Source organism: Cherax quadricarinatus, chromosome 9, assembly GCF_038502225.1.
Source record: "Cherax quadricarinatus isolate ZL_2023a chromosome 9, ASM3850222v1, whole genome shotgun sequence".
Lineage (NCBI taxonomy): Eukaryota > Metazoa > Arthropoda > Malacostraca > Decapoda > Parastacidae > Cherax > Cherax quadricarinatus.
The window spans coordinates 23,979,121-23,993,237 of NC_091300.1; the positions used below are offsets into that span (position 1 = coordinate 23,979,121).

A 14,117-nucleotide genomic window follows, 5' to 3' on the forward strand; every position below is an offset into this window, starting at 1 on the left:
ATTGAGCCTGAATGCCTTCCATATCTTGATTTGGAAGATATGTAAATCCTACAAGAAAGTGTCTTTAACCTTTTCATTGTCCTGACCCTTGTGAAACTTATCCATAATGTCCAAGAATTTAAAAAAAAAAAATTTTATTTTTTCATACGAAATGGTAGAGAATCTTTTTCTGATGGCAATAAAACAAAAAAGTATGAAAATTGATGGAAAATTGACAAAATTACGCTTACTCAAATTTTGCTGCATCAGTGATATTTACGTGTTGGTGATTTTGCTCATTTTGAGTCCTATTTTAGGTCAATTACTTTATCCAGTCAAGCAAATTCTTATTTATTTTGCTCTTATGTCTTCCATTTTATCGATTGAGCACAAGAAATCACCCAATCAATCATTTCAACTGCCCAGTAAAGTGATCAGAAATTGGTAATTTGGCCAGTTTTACACAAATTTCAAAATATTCCAGTTTCAAAATAGGGTTTAGGATAAACAGTGTGGGAATTCCTGGCACTAAAACATTTCCTCTCTTTATTATTATTAGTTATGTTCCCAGGCTTTACACGTGAATTCCATTTTGATTTTTTATTCACATGAAGAATTTTTATTCACACATAAAAAAATAGAAGATTTACTGTTATGCAATATTGTAATAATTGCATAAATAATATCAGTGCATTTATGAACGCATATTAGACCCACTAATTGATGTGTATTGGACGTGTGACGTGATTTGTTTACTCCAGAACACCGGCAAAAATCGAACACTTCCGCTAATTTCAGCCCAATTTCAAGCTATTTTCAGTCCTAAAACCAATCAAAATTGTCTCAATTTCTGTAATATATTTTCCATTCTGTCAAATGAGACCAAGAAACTGAGGATACAACCATGAAAACCATACGAAAATACACCACAGAGTTTCTGTTTTAACCCTTAGACTGTCCAAACATAGATCTTTGTTGATGTGTGTTGTGCTCCAACCTTGATTTTCTCCATTTGAAAGCATATAAAATTGGACGTAGATCTACGTTCAGAGCACTACGCATGTCACCATAGATCTACGTTTGGACAGTTTAAGGGTTAAACCAAAAATATGGTCAGTTTTTTTTTCTCATGTACTGTATGCTGCAGGATTTTTTTTTTTATATAGTGCACATAAACCCATTCTCTCAGATGTCGGCCCAAATTTACTACCAATAGCTTATCTGAGTGAGGTGAGCTCATGGCATAGTAGTACAGCACTTACAGTGACCTCAAAGTCGTAGTACTACGGCACAGTCAGTGAAAGGGTTAAATCACTGACTGATTTTGTCTAATTTTATTTTTTAACATAAAAAAATAGGGTTAAGTAAATTCGTATTTATTCCCAGTTGTATCAAAGAGTAAGTCAAAAGTCAGTCTCAACAAGTATTTAATAAACTACGTATATAATTAAGTCCTGTACACCCTATGGGTGTATAGGAGAGAGGGAGATTACTTCCCAGTAAAAGTAAGCCTTAGACAGGGATGTGTAATGTCACCATGGTTGTTTAACATATTTATAGGTGGGGTTGTAAAAGAAGTAAATGCTAGGTTGTTGGGGAGAGGGGTGGGATTAAATTATGGGGAATCAAATACAAAATGGGAGTTGACACAGTTACTTTTTGTTGATGATGCTGTGCTTTTGGGAGATTATAAAGAAAAGTTGGTGTTAGTGGATGAGTTTGGGAGGGTAAATAAAGGAAGAAAGTTGAAAGTGAATGTAGATAAGAGTAAGGTAATGAGGGTATCAAACAATTTAGAAAAAGAAAAATAGGATATCACATTGGAGGGAGCAAATATGGAAGAAGTGAATGTATTCAGATATTTGGGAGTTGACTTATCAGCAGATAGGTTTATGAAGGACAAGGTTAACTATAGAAGTGATAAAGGAAAAAAGGTGAGTGGTGCTTTGAGATATATGTGAAGACAAAAAATGTTATCCATGAAGGTAAAGAAGGGAATGTACGAGAGTATAGTGGTACCATTACTTTTATGTGGGTGTGAAGCATGGGTTGTAAATGCTGCAGCAAGGAGGAGGCTGGAGGCAGTTGAGATGTCATGTCTAAGGGCAATGTGTGGTGTAAATATTATGCAGAGAATTTGTAGTGTAGAAATGAGGAGGAGGTGTGGAGTTACTAAAAGTATTAGTCAGAGGACTGAAGAGGGGTTGTTGAGGTGGTTTGGTCATTTAGAGAAGGTGGAACAAAGTAGAATGACTTGGAGAGCGTATAAATCTGTGGTGGAAGGAAGGCGGGATAGGGGTCATCCTTGGAAAGGTTGGAGGGAGGAGGTAAAGGATGTTTCGTGGGCGAGGGGTTTGGACTTCCAGCAAATGTGCGTGAGCGTGTTAGACAGGAGTGAGTGAAGACAAATGGTTTTTGGGACCTGACAAGCTGTTGGAGTGTGAGCAGGAGTGTGAAGGGATTCAGGAAAACTGGTTAGCTGGACTTGAGCCCTGGAGATGGGAAGTACAGTGCCTGCACTTTAAAGGAGGGGTTTGGGATATTGGCTGTTTGGGGAGACATCTAAACTGTCATATCTGAGCATCTCTAGAAAGACAGTGATTTTATGTGAATGATGGTGAAAGTGTTGAACGATGATGAAAGTTTTTTCTTTCTTTTTGGGTCACCCTGCCTCAGTGGGAAATGACGGACGTGTTAAAAAAATAATTAGTCATTAATATTTATTGCTTTTGACCTTCTCATCACTTTTAAGCTCAAGCATTTGATTGAACATTTTCTTGTTTGTAATTCATATTGTTTCATATTAAAAGTTTAATATTTTATTAAGTTTCTTCACCAATAATAAATGTCAACAGCCCATTGGAATGACTCCTCTTCACTTGGCTGCACAAAATGGGCATTATGAAACCTGTGATCGTCTGTTGTGTGCTGGTATGAACAAAGATGCACGGAACAAGGTACAGTATGCTTGTATCAGCCAGTGATTACTGTTTTATAGGCTGTATATTTTTAACTACAGTATTCAGTAATTAGAGTTCAGGGGGCCCTCAAGTAGAGAAGCATGTTTACTCGACCAAAACTTGTCATTGGGTAAAATGTCATGCTGTTTGTACTAGAGTATAGGTCAAGATTTTAAGAACAAGTTTTTTAGCAAAAAAGTAGGGGATCAATGTATTCATCAGTAATACTCTTGAAAGGTTGAAATCCTCACATATTGTGGGCCTGCAACACACTAGATTTCTTTTTCTTTGGTGCATCAAGGGAAAAAACCATTTTCCACCTTTAAATATACAAGTAAATTTAATAACATCCAGTAGTGTTATTTGTTCTGGTCAGGTTTTAGGGAGACCCTGTCAGGTTTCAGAAAGGCCTGGCCAGTGTCAATAGAGATCTGAACGTTTTCCAGGGATACCTGGCCGGGTTCCTGGGAGACCCAGCTGGGCTCAAAGGAGACCTGGTCAAGCACTGTTAAAAAGCATTCTAAACCTTCCTCCTTTTGGTTGATTTGTGTTAAATTAGATTAAAGTTAATTATCTTAAATATACATTATACACCACAAATAACCAAAAGCATTGGAAGTTCATGAATGTGGTGGACAATGCCTTCTTGTCTCAGTTTATGTACATTACAGCAATGGTTCACAAATAACGTTTCGGTTCAACTTGGACCATTCACAAGTCACATTGATAGAGGAGAAGGAGTGAGCCAGTTTACATAGGGAAGGGGGAAAGGAATGGGAGAAAAAGAGGAAGAAAAAGTAGTGGTGATTGAGGTATTGCTAGTAGTGGAAGTGGAAGTAGTAGTAGTAGTGGTACTACTAGGCAGAAAAGCCAGCCTTCCTACCTGGCCTTCCTGCCTCCCTTTGAACAATGAAGCTAAAACCATGAGTACCATAGTTTTAAAAATAGGAAATATGCAAGTGAGAAAGGTTGGATTTGAGTAGGACCTGACTTTAATGGGCCAGTAAGCCTACTGCAGTGCTTCTCTTAGTTTTATGTTAAGTGTGGCAACTGCAGTAATCACCTGTTATATAAAGAAAGTGACAGAAGAAGTCAGCATGACCTACTGGATATAAATTTTAGTATATTTAAAGTGGAATATGGTTACCAAGTGTGACTTTTACCTTAATGCTTAAAGGAATCTAGTGTGTGATAAGCTATCACTATACAATAATTTCAGTTAAAGTGTTATGCATGACTAGGCTAACCTCTGATATTTTACTTAAAAACTCTTGTACCTGGGGATCAACAGCAGCAACACACCTATAACCAATAATAACCCAACAAAGAGCCGCAATAAGAATTATCACGCAATCCAGTCTCGGGCAACCCCCCACACTCTTCAGACCTAAACTTACTCACTGTACAAAACATCCACACTTACTACTGTGAAAACTACATTTACAGAACCATAAATTCCAATATTAACCCTGAACTAAAACACCTTCTTGATAGTTGTGACAGGACCCATAGACACAATACCAGACACAAAAATCTCTATGACATTCCCCGTGTCCAGCTAAATCTATACAAACGTTCAATGTACATTAAAGGGCCTAAAATCTGGAACTTCCTGCCTGAAAACTCTAGGACTGCTGACTCAACCATCATTTTCAAAACTACCGTCAAAAAAATCATATCTCCCTAACACACTCCAAACTACATGAAAAACCATCCATACATGCACACACGCACACATCCTCCTCATTTACATCTACACTGACCCACATGACTGTAAACATAAAATTCCAAATATAGCTATTGCCTAATAAATCTCAAGCTAGTCCTAAGTTTGCCTGAGATACTCCAATATAGGAGCTTTAATAGAAACTGTGTATCATGCCAAGATAAAACCATTCTCATTACTAATTTAACAAATTGTTATATTCTTAAATGTGCTGAACTACCTCAATATTGTAAATCCATCTAATCATTTGTAATTTGTAATACAGAGTTAGAATTATTATTAGTCTTCCCGAAATGCCAAGGCATGCCAGGCATGCTAGTAGCCATGTTTGTAATTATTGTTTCATAATATGTAAACTACCCACTGTAATCTTTAAAGAGAAATATAAACATACATGTATATACATCACAGTTTTCAGGATTTTACACTTGTGATCATTATGACTTTCTTGTTCCAGTGTACAGTAGTCAGTCATCATACTGATCATCAGGATTCCCCTATATTTTCATGATGGCTATGTCTTGCTGAAATCATTTGCCATGGGGTTCTGTTTCACAGAGACTGTATATGTTGAAGTAAAATTAAGTTCAGATTTGAATTCAGCTTCCCAAAATTAGTTAGAAAAATGTTTTTAAATATGAACTGAAACATTTGTTAACCACTGTAATCATTAATGTAGTGCTAATTATAAACTTGCACATTAAAACAAGGAAGAGATTGCATTTTTAATAAAAATAGTCTTATATATAGATAAGGCATGGATAAACACTTGTGCATAGTTTAGAATATTTATTAATGGAAACATCTTGCCACAAGGAGCTTCAGGCTTAATACATAGTAAGCAGAAAATAGGGTTTTCAGTAGTGGTCTGAGACAGGTGACACTTGGCAAGGGTGTAGTGGGGCTGTAGCATGTGACATCTGATTTTGATAAGGATACTCTGTTGGCTAAGAGTTGGGCAACACTGAATCTTCCAGATTTTGGAGGTATTGTCTGCTTCCATTGGTCACTTTCACAAATAACTAATAGGGTCTTGTTTCATTTCATGAAGTGCATGATTGTCTTTGTGTTGCACAAAGCTGTTGCAACAGTCATACAGGTAACAGTGTATTTGTGAAGTCAAATTTCCAGTGATCTATCAATTTCTCCTACGTGATTTTTATTGCATCTCCACCTGGTATAACAGATACTCCTGAGCTGGTAAAAGAGTAGCTCTTACATTTGTGCACTAGGTTTTTGAGTGATAACGAAGAGTTGCTTGCTGTTTTAACGAGTTCGTTGTTTACTGTGTTAGCCACATATAAATAAGCAGTATTAATAGACTAGGGTTTAATACTGGTATTGTTAATACATTCAGAATAGCTTACTAGTTATTTAACCTTATTTGTATTATTCTCTGTCTTGCTTAAAATTGGTATTGTTAATACATTCAGAATAGCACTTACTTGTTATTTAACCTTATTTGTATTATTGTTTGTCTTGCATTTGCCTAACTGTATGTACTCATGAAGTCTCATTGTATTTATAGAAAGGAATTCTCTTCATCTTCATTCTGATCTCTCACTTCTCCTGACCATATTAGTAAATATTATTTTTGTTTCTGTAAAAAAAATAGATTTTAAAAATATATATATTTTTTTAACACGGCCATTTCCCACCAAGGTAAGGTGGACTGAAAAAGAAAAATTTTCATCATCATTCACTCCATCACTGTCTTGCCAGAGGTGCGCTTACACTACAATTATAAAACTGCAACATTAACACCCCTCCTTCAAAAGGCAGGCACTGTACTTCCCATCTCCAGGACTCGAGTTGAGCCTCCTGGTTTCCCTGAATCCCTTTATAAATATTACCTTGCTCACACTCCAACAGCACATCAAGTCCTAAAAACCATTTGTCTCCATTCGCTCCTATCTCTCATGCTCATGCATGCTTGCTGGAATTCCAAGCCCCTTGCACACAAAACCACCTTTACCCCCTCCCTGCAACCTTTCCTAGGCCAACCCATACCCTGCCTTCCCTTCACTACAGATTTATACACACTCGAAGTCATTCTATTTCGTTCCACCCTCTCTACATGTCCAAACCACCTCAACAACCCCTCTCATCCCTCTGGAAAATAGTTTTGATAATCCTGCACCTCCTCCTAATTTCCAAACTACGAATTCTCTGCATTATATTCACACCATACATTGCCCTCATACACGACATTTCCACTGCCTCCAGCCTTCTCTGTTGCAACATTCACCATCCATGCTTCACATCCATATAATTATAATCAAAGAAAGCGCTAAACTGACAACACCCATATAAGAGCATTGGTATAGCTATACTCTCATACATTCCCCTCTTTGCTTCCATGGACAAAGTTCTTTGTTTCCACAGACTGAGAGTACCGCTCATCTTTTTCCCCTTGTCAGTTCTGATTCACCTCATCTTTCATAGACCCATCTGCAGACACATCCGCTCCTAAATATCTGAATACATTCACCTCCTCCATACTCTCTCCCTCCAATCTGATAACCAGTCTTTTGTTGCCTAATTTTTTTGTTATCCTCATCACCTTACTCTTTCCTTAGTCATTTAATTTTCTTCTTTTAAATACCCTATCAAACCCATCCACCAACCTCTGCAACTTCTCTTCAGGATCTCCCAAAAGCACAGTCTCATCGGCAAAGAGCAACTGTGACAACTCCCACTTCGTGTTAGATTCTTTATCTTTTAACCTCACATCTCTTCCCAACACCTGGGCATTCACTTCTCTTACAACTCCATCTATAAATATATTGAACAACAATGGTGACATCACACATCCTTGTGTAAGGCCTACTTTTACTAGGAAATAATCTCCCTCCCTCCTACATACTTTAACCTGAGCCTCACTATCCTCATAAAAACTCTTCACTGCTTTCAATAATCTACCTCCTATTCCATTCATTTGCAATATCTTTCACACTGCCCCCTGTCCACCCTGTCATATGCCTTTTCCAAATCCATAAATGCCACAAAAACCTCTTTACCCTTATCTAAATACTGTTCACCTATATGTTTCACTGTAAACACTTGGTCTACACACCCCCTACCCTTCCTAAAGCCTCCTTGTTCATCTGCTATCCTACTCTCCATCTTAGTCTTAATTCTTTCAATAATAACTAACATACTCTTTACCAGGTATACTCAACAGACCTTCTTTCAACAAACCGGCCATATCCCACCAAGGCAGGATGGCTCAAAAAGAAAAACAAAAGTTTCTCTTCTTAACTTTAGTAATGTATACAGAAGAAGGGGTTACTAGCCCCTTGCTCCTGGCATTTTAGTCGCCTCTTACAACACGCATGGCTAACGGAGGAAGAATTCTGTTCCACTTTCCCATGGAGAACTCAACAGACTTATTCCCCTATAATTTTTGCACTCTCTTTTGACCCCTTTGCCTTTATACACAGGAACTATGCATGCTGTCTTCCAATCTCTAGATACCTTACCTTCTTCCATAGCACCAACGACTCCAAAACTATATCCCCCACCTGCTTTTAACATTTCTGTCTTTATCCCATCAATCCCAGCTGCCTTACCCCCTTTCATTCTACCCGCTGCTTCATGAACTTCCCCCACACTCACAACTGGCTCTTCCTCACTCCTACAAGATGTTATTCCTCCTTGCCCTATACACGAAATCACAGCTTCCCTATCCTCATCAACATTTAACAATTCCTCAAAATATTCCCTCCATCTTCCCAGTACATCTAACTCTCCATTTAATAACTCTCCTATTATTATAGGTATATTAAACGGTATATAGTACAAAACTATTTTGCTACTTTTATCAACCATTGGCAGGTAGAGAAAACTCCTCTACATCTGGCTGCTATGGAGGGTCACACGGATATTGTATCTTTACTTGTCAAGACTGGGGCCAACATAAATGCCTGTGATATGGTAAGATTTTCCTACAGGATTTAATTTGTTTTTCATCTTGGAACTCGAGTACATGACAGTTATTGATACCTTGTTATTTCTGGGAACTTCCCTCAGACCATGAGGGCCCTAGATAGTCCTATCTCAAAATTATATTCTAACCTGTCTTTCTTGTATAATCGTCATAGGACCTTTACTGTATGTACTCTTTTATACTTATTTTCCATGATGCTTATTGAGTACCAATTTTTCAGAAACCTCTTATTTGACTCCTGGATATTTGTGCAGTCCTATCATCCATCATTTTTTCTTAACCTACTATTGTTCTCTCACTTCTTCCCCACACTTCATTATTACTTAATCTTCTTTTTGATGTACCCAGGAAGAAAATACTGTTCTGCCATATGGCAAGATTCCTGTCTTTATCTCATAAATATATAAGATGTCAGATAAATCTTGCTACTGTACTAGTAGTTACACCCAGAGTACACTACAGTTGCGCCTGTTTATGTATATATATACACACATCCAAGTTTCCTTCTAATTTTTTACTTCTTGTTCATGTTACAGTTCCTTTCAATTCCATGGGGAAGTGGGTTTAAATTTTTCTTCAGTCAGCAATGAGTATCATATATGGTAACAGAAATGAGGGGAGAAAGGGCTAGGAACCCTTCCCCCCCTCCCCTTTATCCATTACTAAAAAAGATAAAAAGGCAATTTTAAAATTGGGTTATTTGAATTTGCATGGGTGTAATATAGATGATAAGAGAATTTATTGTTAATGTTATGAATACAAAAAGCTGCATGTTCTGGCACTGAGTGCAAAAAAGCTAAATGGGGTGTATCTGAGAGAACAAGAGCTAAAGGAGTAGTAGTGGAAATTTTAAATAATAAACTGTGGATAGAAAAGTGGGGGTATAAATCTTTAAATTCAATATGTATGTGGATTAGTATAAAGGCAGGAAGTGAGAAGTGGGTTATAGTAAATGTTTACAGATCTGGAGGAGAGAGAAGTGAAGAGGGGACAGAGATTTTAGGAGGAGTTAAGGAAATATTTAGGGTGTTGAAGCAGCAAGAGAATAGTTGTGAGGTACCTAAATGCTAAAGTGGGACTGTTGTAGATGGCATAGTGGGTAAGTTTGGCATACCAAGGGTAAATAATAATTATAATTGGCCCTCCTAATTGAATTATGTATTGGAAGAGGTTTGATAATAGGGAGTACTGTACCTATTTTAAGAAAAAGAGGCTAATAACTATACAAGAAATGATACAGGGTGTTATGACAGCAGACTATATCAATAAAATGTTTTTGGGTAGACTTTTGGATGTGCATGCTTTTAGAGGGTCATCAAATTTACTGGATCATTATTTAATGGTAGCTACTTTGAGAGTAAGAGATAGATAGATAGAGTACAAAGAGAATGGCATCAGTGAGAGAGAAGTGAAAGGGAATGAATGACAGGAGGAGATGGGGAAAGATATAAGGAACTATTAGTAGAAAAGTGTACTAATGAGAGTACAGGTAATGAGGAGGAGGTTGAAGAGGTATGGGGGTAGATTTGAGAATGCAGGGCTAGAGTGCAGCAGTTCAAAGGTATAGGAAGGCGAGTGTGGATGGGAAGAGAAATGATTGGTGAAATAATGAGGTAAAGATGCTGGTAAGGAAGTGTAAGTTAGCATGTGAGAGGTTTTTACAATGTAGGAATGATGTATGGAAGACAGAATATATGGACAGAGAAAGAGGTTAAGAGTGATGAAGGATTGCAAAAGGAGAGCCAATAAAAAAGTATGAGGCATTTATCACCAGATTTTGCTCAAAATGATGAACAGTTTTGGAATGAGATTGGTATGTAAATATTACTTGCTACCAGCAATATTTATTTTTTATTTTATTTTATTTATTTTTTGAGCGACACAGATTAGTTCTTTTATGCTGTAATTTTCTAAGAAAAAACTAACTCCCTTGCAGAGGTAGTTAAAAGATCCTCACATAGTGTGAAAGCTAGGGAAGCAAATGGACCAGGCAGTTAAAAATAAGAGGAAATGTTAGATAGGGAGGTGGAGGTGCTGGGAAGATGGAGAGAATATTTAGAGGAGCTGTGCAATATTGATGAAGTAAAGGGGCAGTGATTTCATATATTGGGCAGGGAGGAAAAACATTTTAGAAGTAAGGAAGAGCTTAGTTGAGAAAGTGGGGAAAGGGCATGAAGTGATAAGCAGAATACAGTGGACCCTCGACCAACGTTGGCATCGTCTAACGTTAAATTCGACTAGCGATACATTTTAACGCAAAAATTTTGCCTTGACTAGCGCTAAAAAACCTGACGAATGCTATTCGTTCCGTTCGAGACGCGTCCACTTGTGGTCTGAGCGCGCCTCACTTGTCCCATGGGTGCCAGTGTTTACAAGCCAGCCAGCCACCGCGGTCCCATCCAAACATACAATCGGAATATTTCATATTATCACAGCGTTTGTAGTGATTGCACCTGCAAAATAAGTCATCATGGGCCCCAAGAAAGCTTCTAGTGCCAACCGTACAGCAAAAAGGGTGAGAATTACTATGGATATGAAGAAAGAGATCATTGCTAAGTATGAAAGTGGAGTGCATGTCTCCGAGCATGCCAGGTTGTACACAAAACCCCAATCAACCATCGCTACTATTGTGGGCAATAAAACGGCAATCAAGGCAGCTGTTCTTGCCAAAGGTGCAACTATGTTTTCGAAACTGAGATCGCAAGTGATAGAAGATGTTGAAAGACTGTTATTGGTGTGGATAAACGAAAAACAGATAGCAGGAGATGGCATCTCTCAAGCGATCATATGTGAAAAGGCTAGGAAGTTGCATGACGATTTAATTAAAAAAATGCCAGCAACTAGTGGTGATGTGAGTGAATTTAGGGCCAGCAAAGATTGGTTTGAGAGATTTAAGAATCATAGTGGCATACATAGTGTGATAAGGCATGGTGAGGCTGCCAGTTCGGACCACAAAGCGGCTGAAAAATATGTGCAGGAATTCAAGGAGTACATAGACAGTGAAGGACTGAAACCTGAACAAGTGTTTAATTGTGACAAAACAGGCCTGTTTTGGAAGAAAATGCTAAGCAGGACCTACATTACTCAGGAGGAAAAGGCACTCCCAGGACATAAGCCTATGAAAGACAGGCTTACTCTGTTGATGTGTGCCAATGCTAGTGGTGATTGCAAAATGAAGCCTTTATTGGTGTATCACTGAAACTCCCAGAGTGTTCAGGAAAAACAATGTCCTCAAGGCTAATTTGTGTGTGCTGTGGAGGGCAAACAGTAAGGCATGGGTCACTAGGGACTTTTTCTATGACTGGTTACACCATGCATTTGCCCCCACTGAAAAATTACCTAATTGAAAATAAATTTGACCATAAGTGCCTCCTGGTATTAGACAATGCTCCTGGTCATCCTTCAGACTTGGCAGAGCGACTTTCTGCGGACATGAGCTTCATTAAGGTGAAGTTTTTGCCTCCTAATACCAGTCCTCTCCTGCAGCCCATGGACCAGCAGGTCATTGCAAACTTCAAGAAACTGTACACAAGAGCTATGTTTGAAAGGTGCTTTGTAGTGACCTCAGAAACTCAACTGACTCTAAGAGAGTTTTGGAGAGATCACTTTAGCATCCTCAGTTGTGTAAACATTATAGGTAAGGCTTGGGAGGAAGTGGCTAAGAGGACCTTGAACTCTGCTTAGAAAAAACTGTGGCCAGAATGTGTAGACAAAAGGGATTTTGAAGGGTTTGAGGCTAACCCTGGGAATCCTATGCCAGTTGAGGAATCCATTGTGTAATTGGGGAAATGGTATAAACCTTGGTAATAAATACCGACAAGTTGGTTTAGAAAGACACGTAAGCAAACACTATAACATATTTATTAGAAAACGTTTTGGTCCTGGGACCTTGATCACTTCTAACATACAGAGGTAGAAAGACATTATATATATAGGCGGAGAGTGAGATGTGACGCACGTGACCTGAGGAATGTCATAAGAACATAAGAATGGAGGCCTACTGGCTCATGCGAGGCAGGTCTTTATCAAAACAACCTCTACCTATGATGAGGACGGGTAGACGATGAAATCATGTGACTCCTGTGTTGTTGGGTTGGTGCTGCTTAAGTATCATGTGTGCCAATGTTTTTGAAAATTTTGTAGTTTCCAGTGTTGCGTTCTATAGTGTCAGTGATGGCGATTAGTGAGGCTTCTAGGCACCGTCGGCGTCTGAGGTCTGGTTCGGTGAGAACGAGTTGTGCCTCATTCCAGTTCATCAAAAACATTGGCATACATGATACTTAAGCAGCACCAACCCAACAACACAGGAGTCACATGATTTCATCGTCTACCCATCCTCATCATAGGTAGAGGTTGTTTTGATAAAGACCTGCCTCGCATGAGCCAGTAGGCCTTCTACAGTGTTCCTCCATTCTTATGTTCTTATGACATTCCTCAGGTCACGTGCGTCACATCTCACTCTCCGCCTATATATATAATGTCTTTCTACCTCTGTATGTTAGAAGTGATCAAGGTCCCAGGACCGAAACGTTTTCTAATAAATATGTTATAGTGTTTGCTTACGTGTCTTTCTAAACCAATTGGGGAAGTCCTTGGGGTTGGAGGTTAGTGGGGAGGATGTGGAAGAGTTGTTGGAGGAGGACAATGAAGAACTAACCACTGATGAGCTGCTAGATCATCTTCAACAGCAAGAGGCCACACCTGAGGAAACTGCTTCGGAGGAGGGGATAGAGAAATTGAAGAAGTTGCCTACTTCAAAGATTAAGGAAATGTGTGCAATGTGGCTTAAAATGCAAACCTTTTTTGATGAAAATCACCCTGACACAGCTACTGCAAGCCGTGTTGGCAACCTGTACACTGACAATGTTGTGAAACACTTTAGGAATGTCATAAAGGAACGGGAGGTACAGGCCTCTATGGACAGACATGTTGTGCGACAGAGGTCCAGTGACTCTGAAGCTGGTCCTAGTGGCATTAAAAGAAGAAGGGAAGTAACCCCGGAAAAGGACTTGCCACCTCAAGTCCTAATGGAAAGGGATTCCCCTTCTAAACACTAACACCATCAACACTCTTCCCTCTTCCCATCCCATCAATCATCACCAGATCTTCAATAAAGGTAAGTGTCATGTAACTGTGCATGTCTTCTTCAGTTTATGTGTATTAAAATTAATATTTCATGTGGTAAAAATTCTTTTTTTTTTCAGTATTTTGGGGTGTCAGGAATGGACTAATTTGAGTTGTCACAGCTGCTCTTTGCTGATGACACTGTGCTCTTGGGAGATTCTGAAGAGAAGTTGCAGAGATTGGTGGATGAATTTGGTAGGGTGTGCAAAAGAAGAAAATTAAAGGTGAATACAGGAAAGAGTAAGGTTATGAGGATAACAAAAAGATTAGGTGATGAAAGATTGAATATCAGATTGGAGGGAGAGAGTATGGAGGAGGTGAACGTATTCAGATATTTGGGAGTGGACGTGTCAGTGGATGGGTCTATGAAAGATGAGGT

General features: G+C 38.6%; 1 protein-coding gene across 8 annotated transcripts in view; it reads left to right on the forward strand.

The window, feature by feature from the left end:
* The window catches only part of LOC128686131 (GA-binding protein subunit beta-1), a 160,465-nt gene that overhangs the window by 27,204 nt on the left and 119,144 nt on the right, over positions 1–14,117 (forward strand). For 6 of the 8 annotated variants that reach the window (XR_011391783.1, XM_070083347.1, XM_070083349.1 and 3 more), the window contains exons 4-5: positions 2,835–2,936; positions 8,503–8,601. The exons of 1 other annotated variant lie outside the window; for it this stretch is intronic. Coding sequence is in view for 6 of the 7 variants with exons in the window: in XM_070083347.1 (XP_069939448.1) it covers positions 2,835–2,936; positions 8,503–8,601 (201 nt within the window). In the remaining variant the exon portion in view is untranslated. The remainder of the gene's footprint in view (positions 1–2,834; positions 2,937–8,502; positions 8,602–14,117) is intronic. One more of the 8 variants, XM_070083350.1, reaches the window with a different exon arrangement.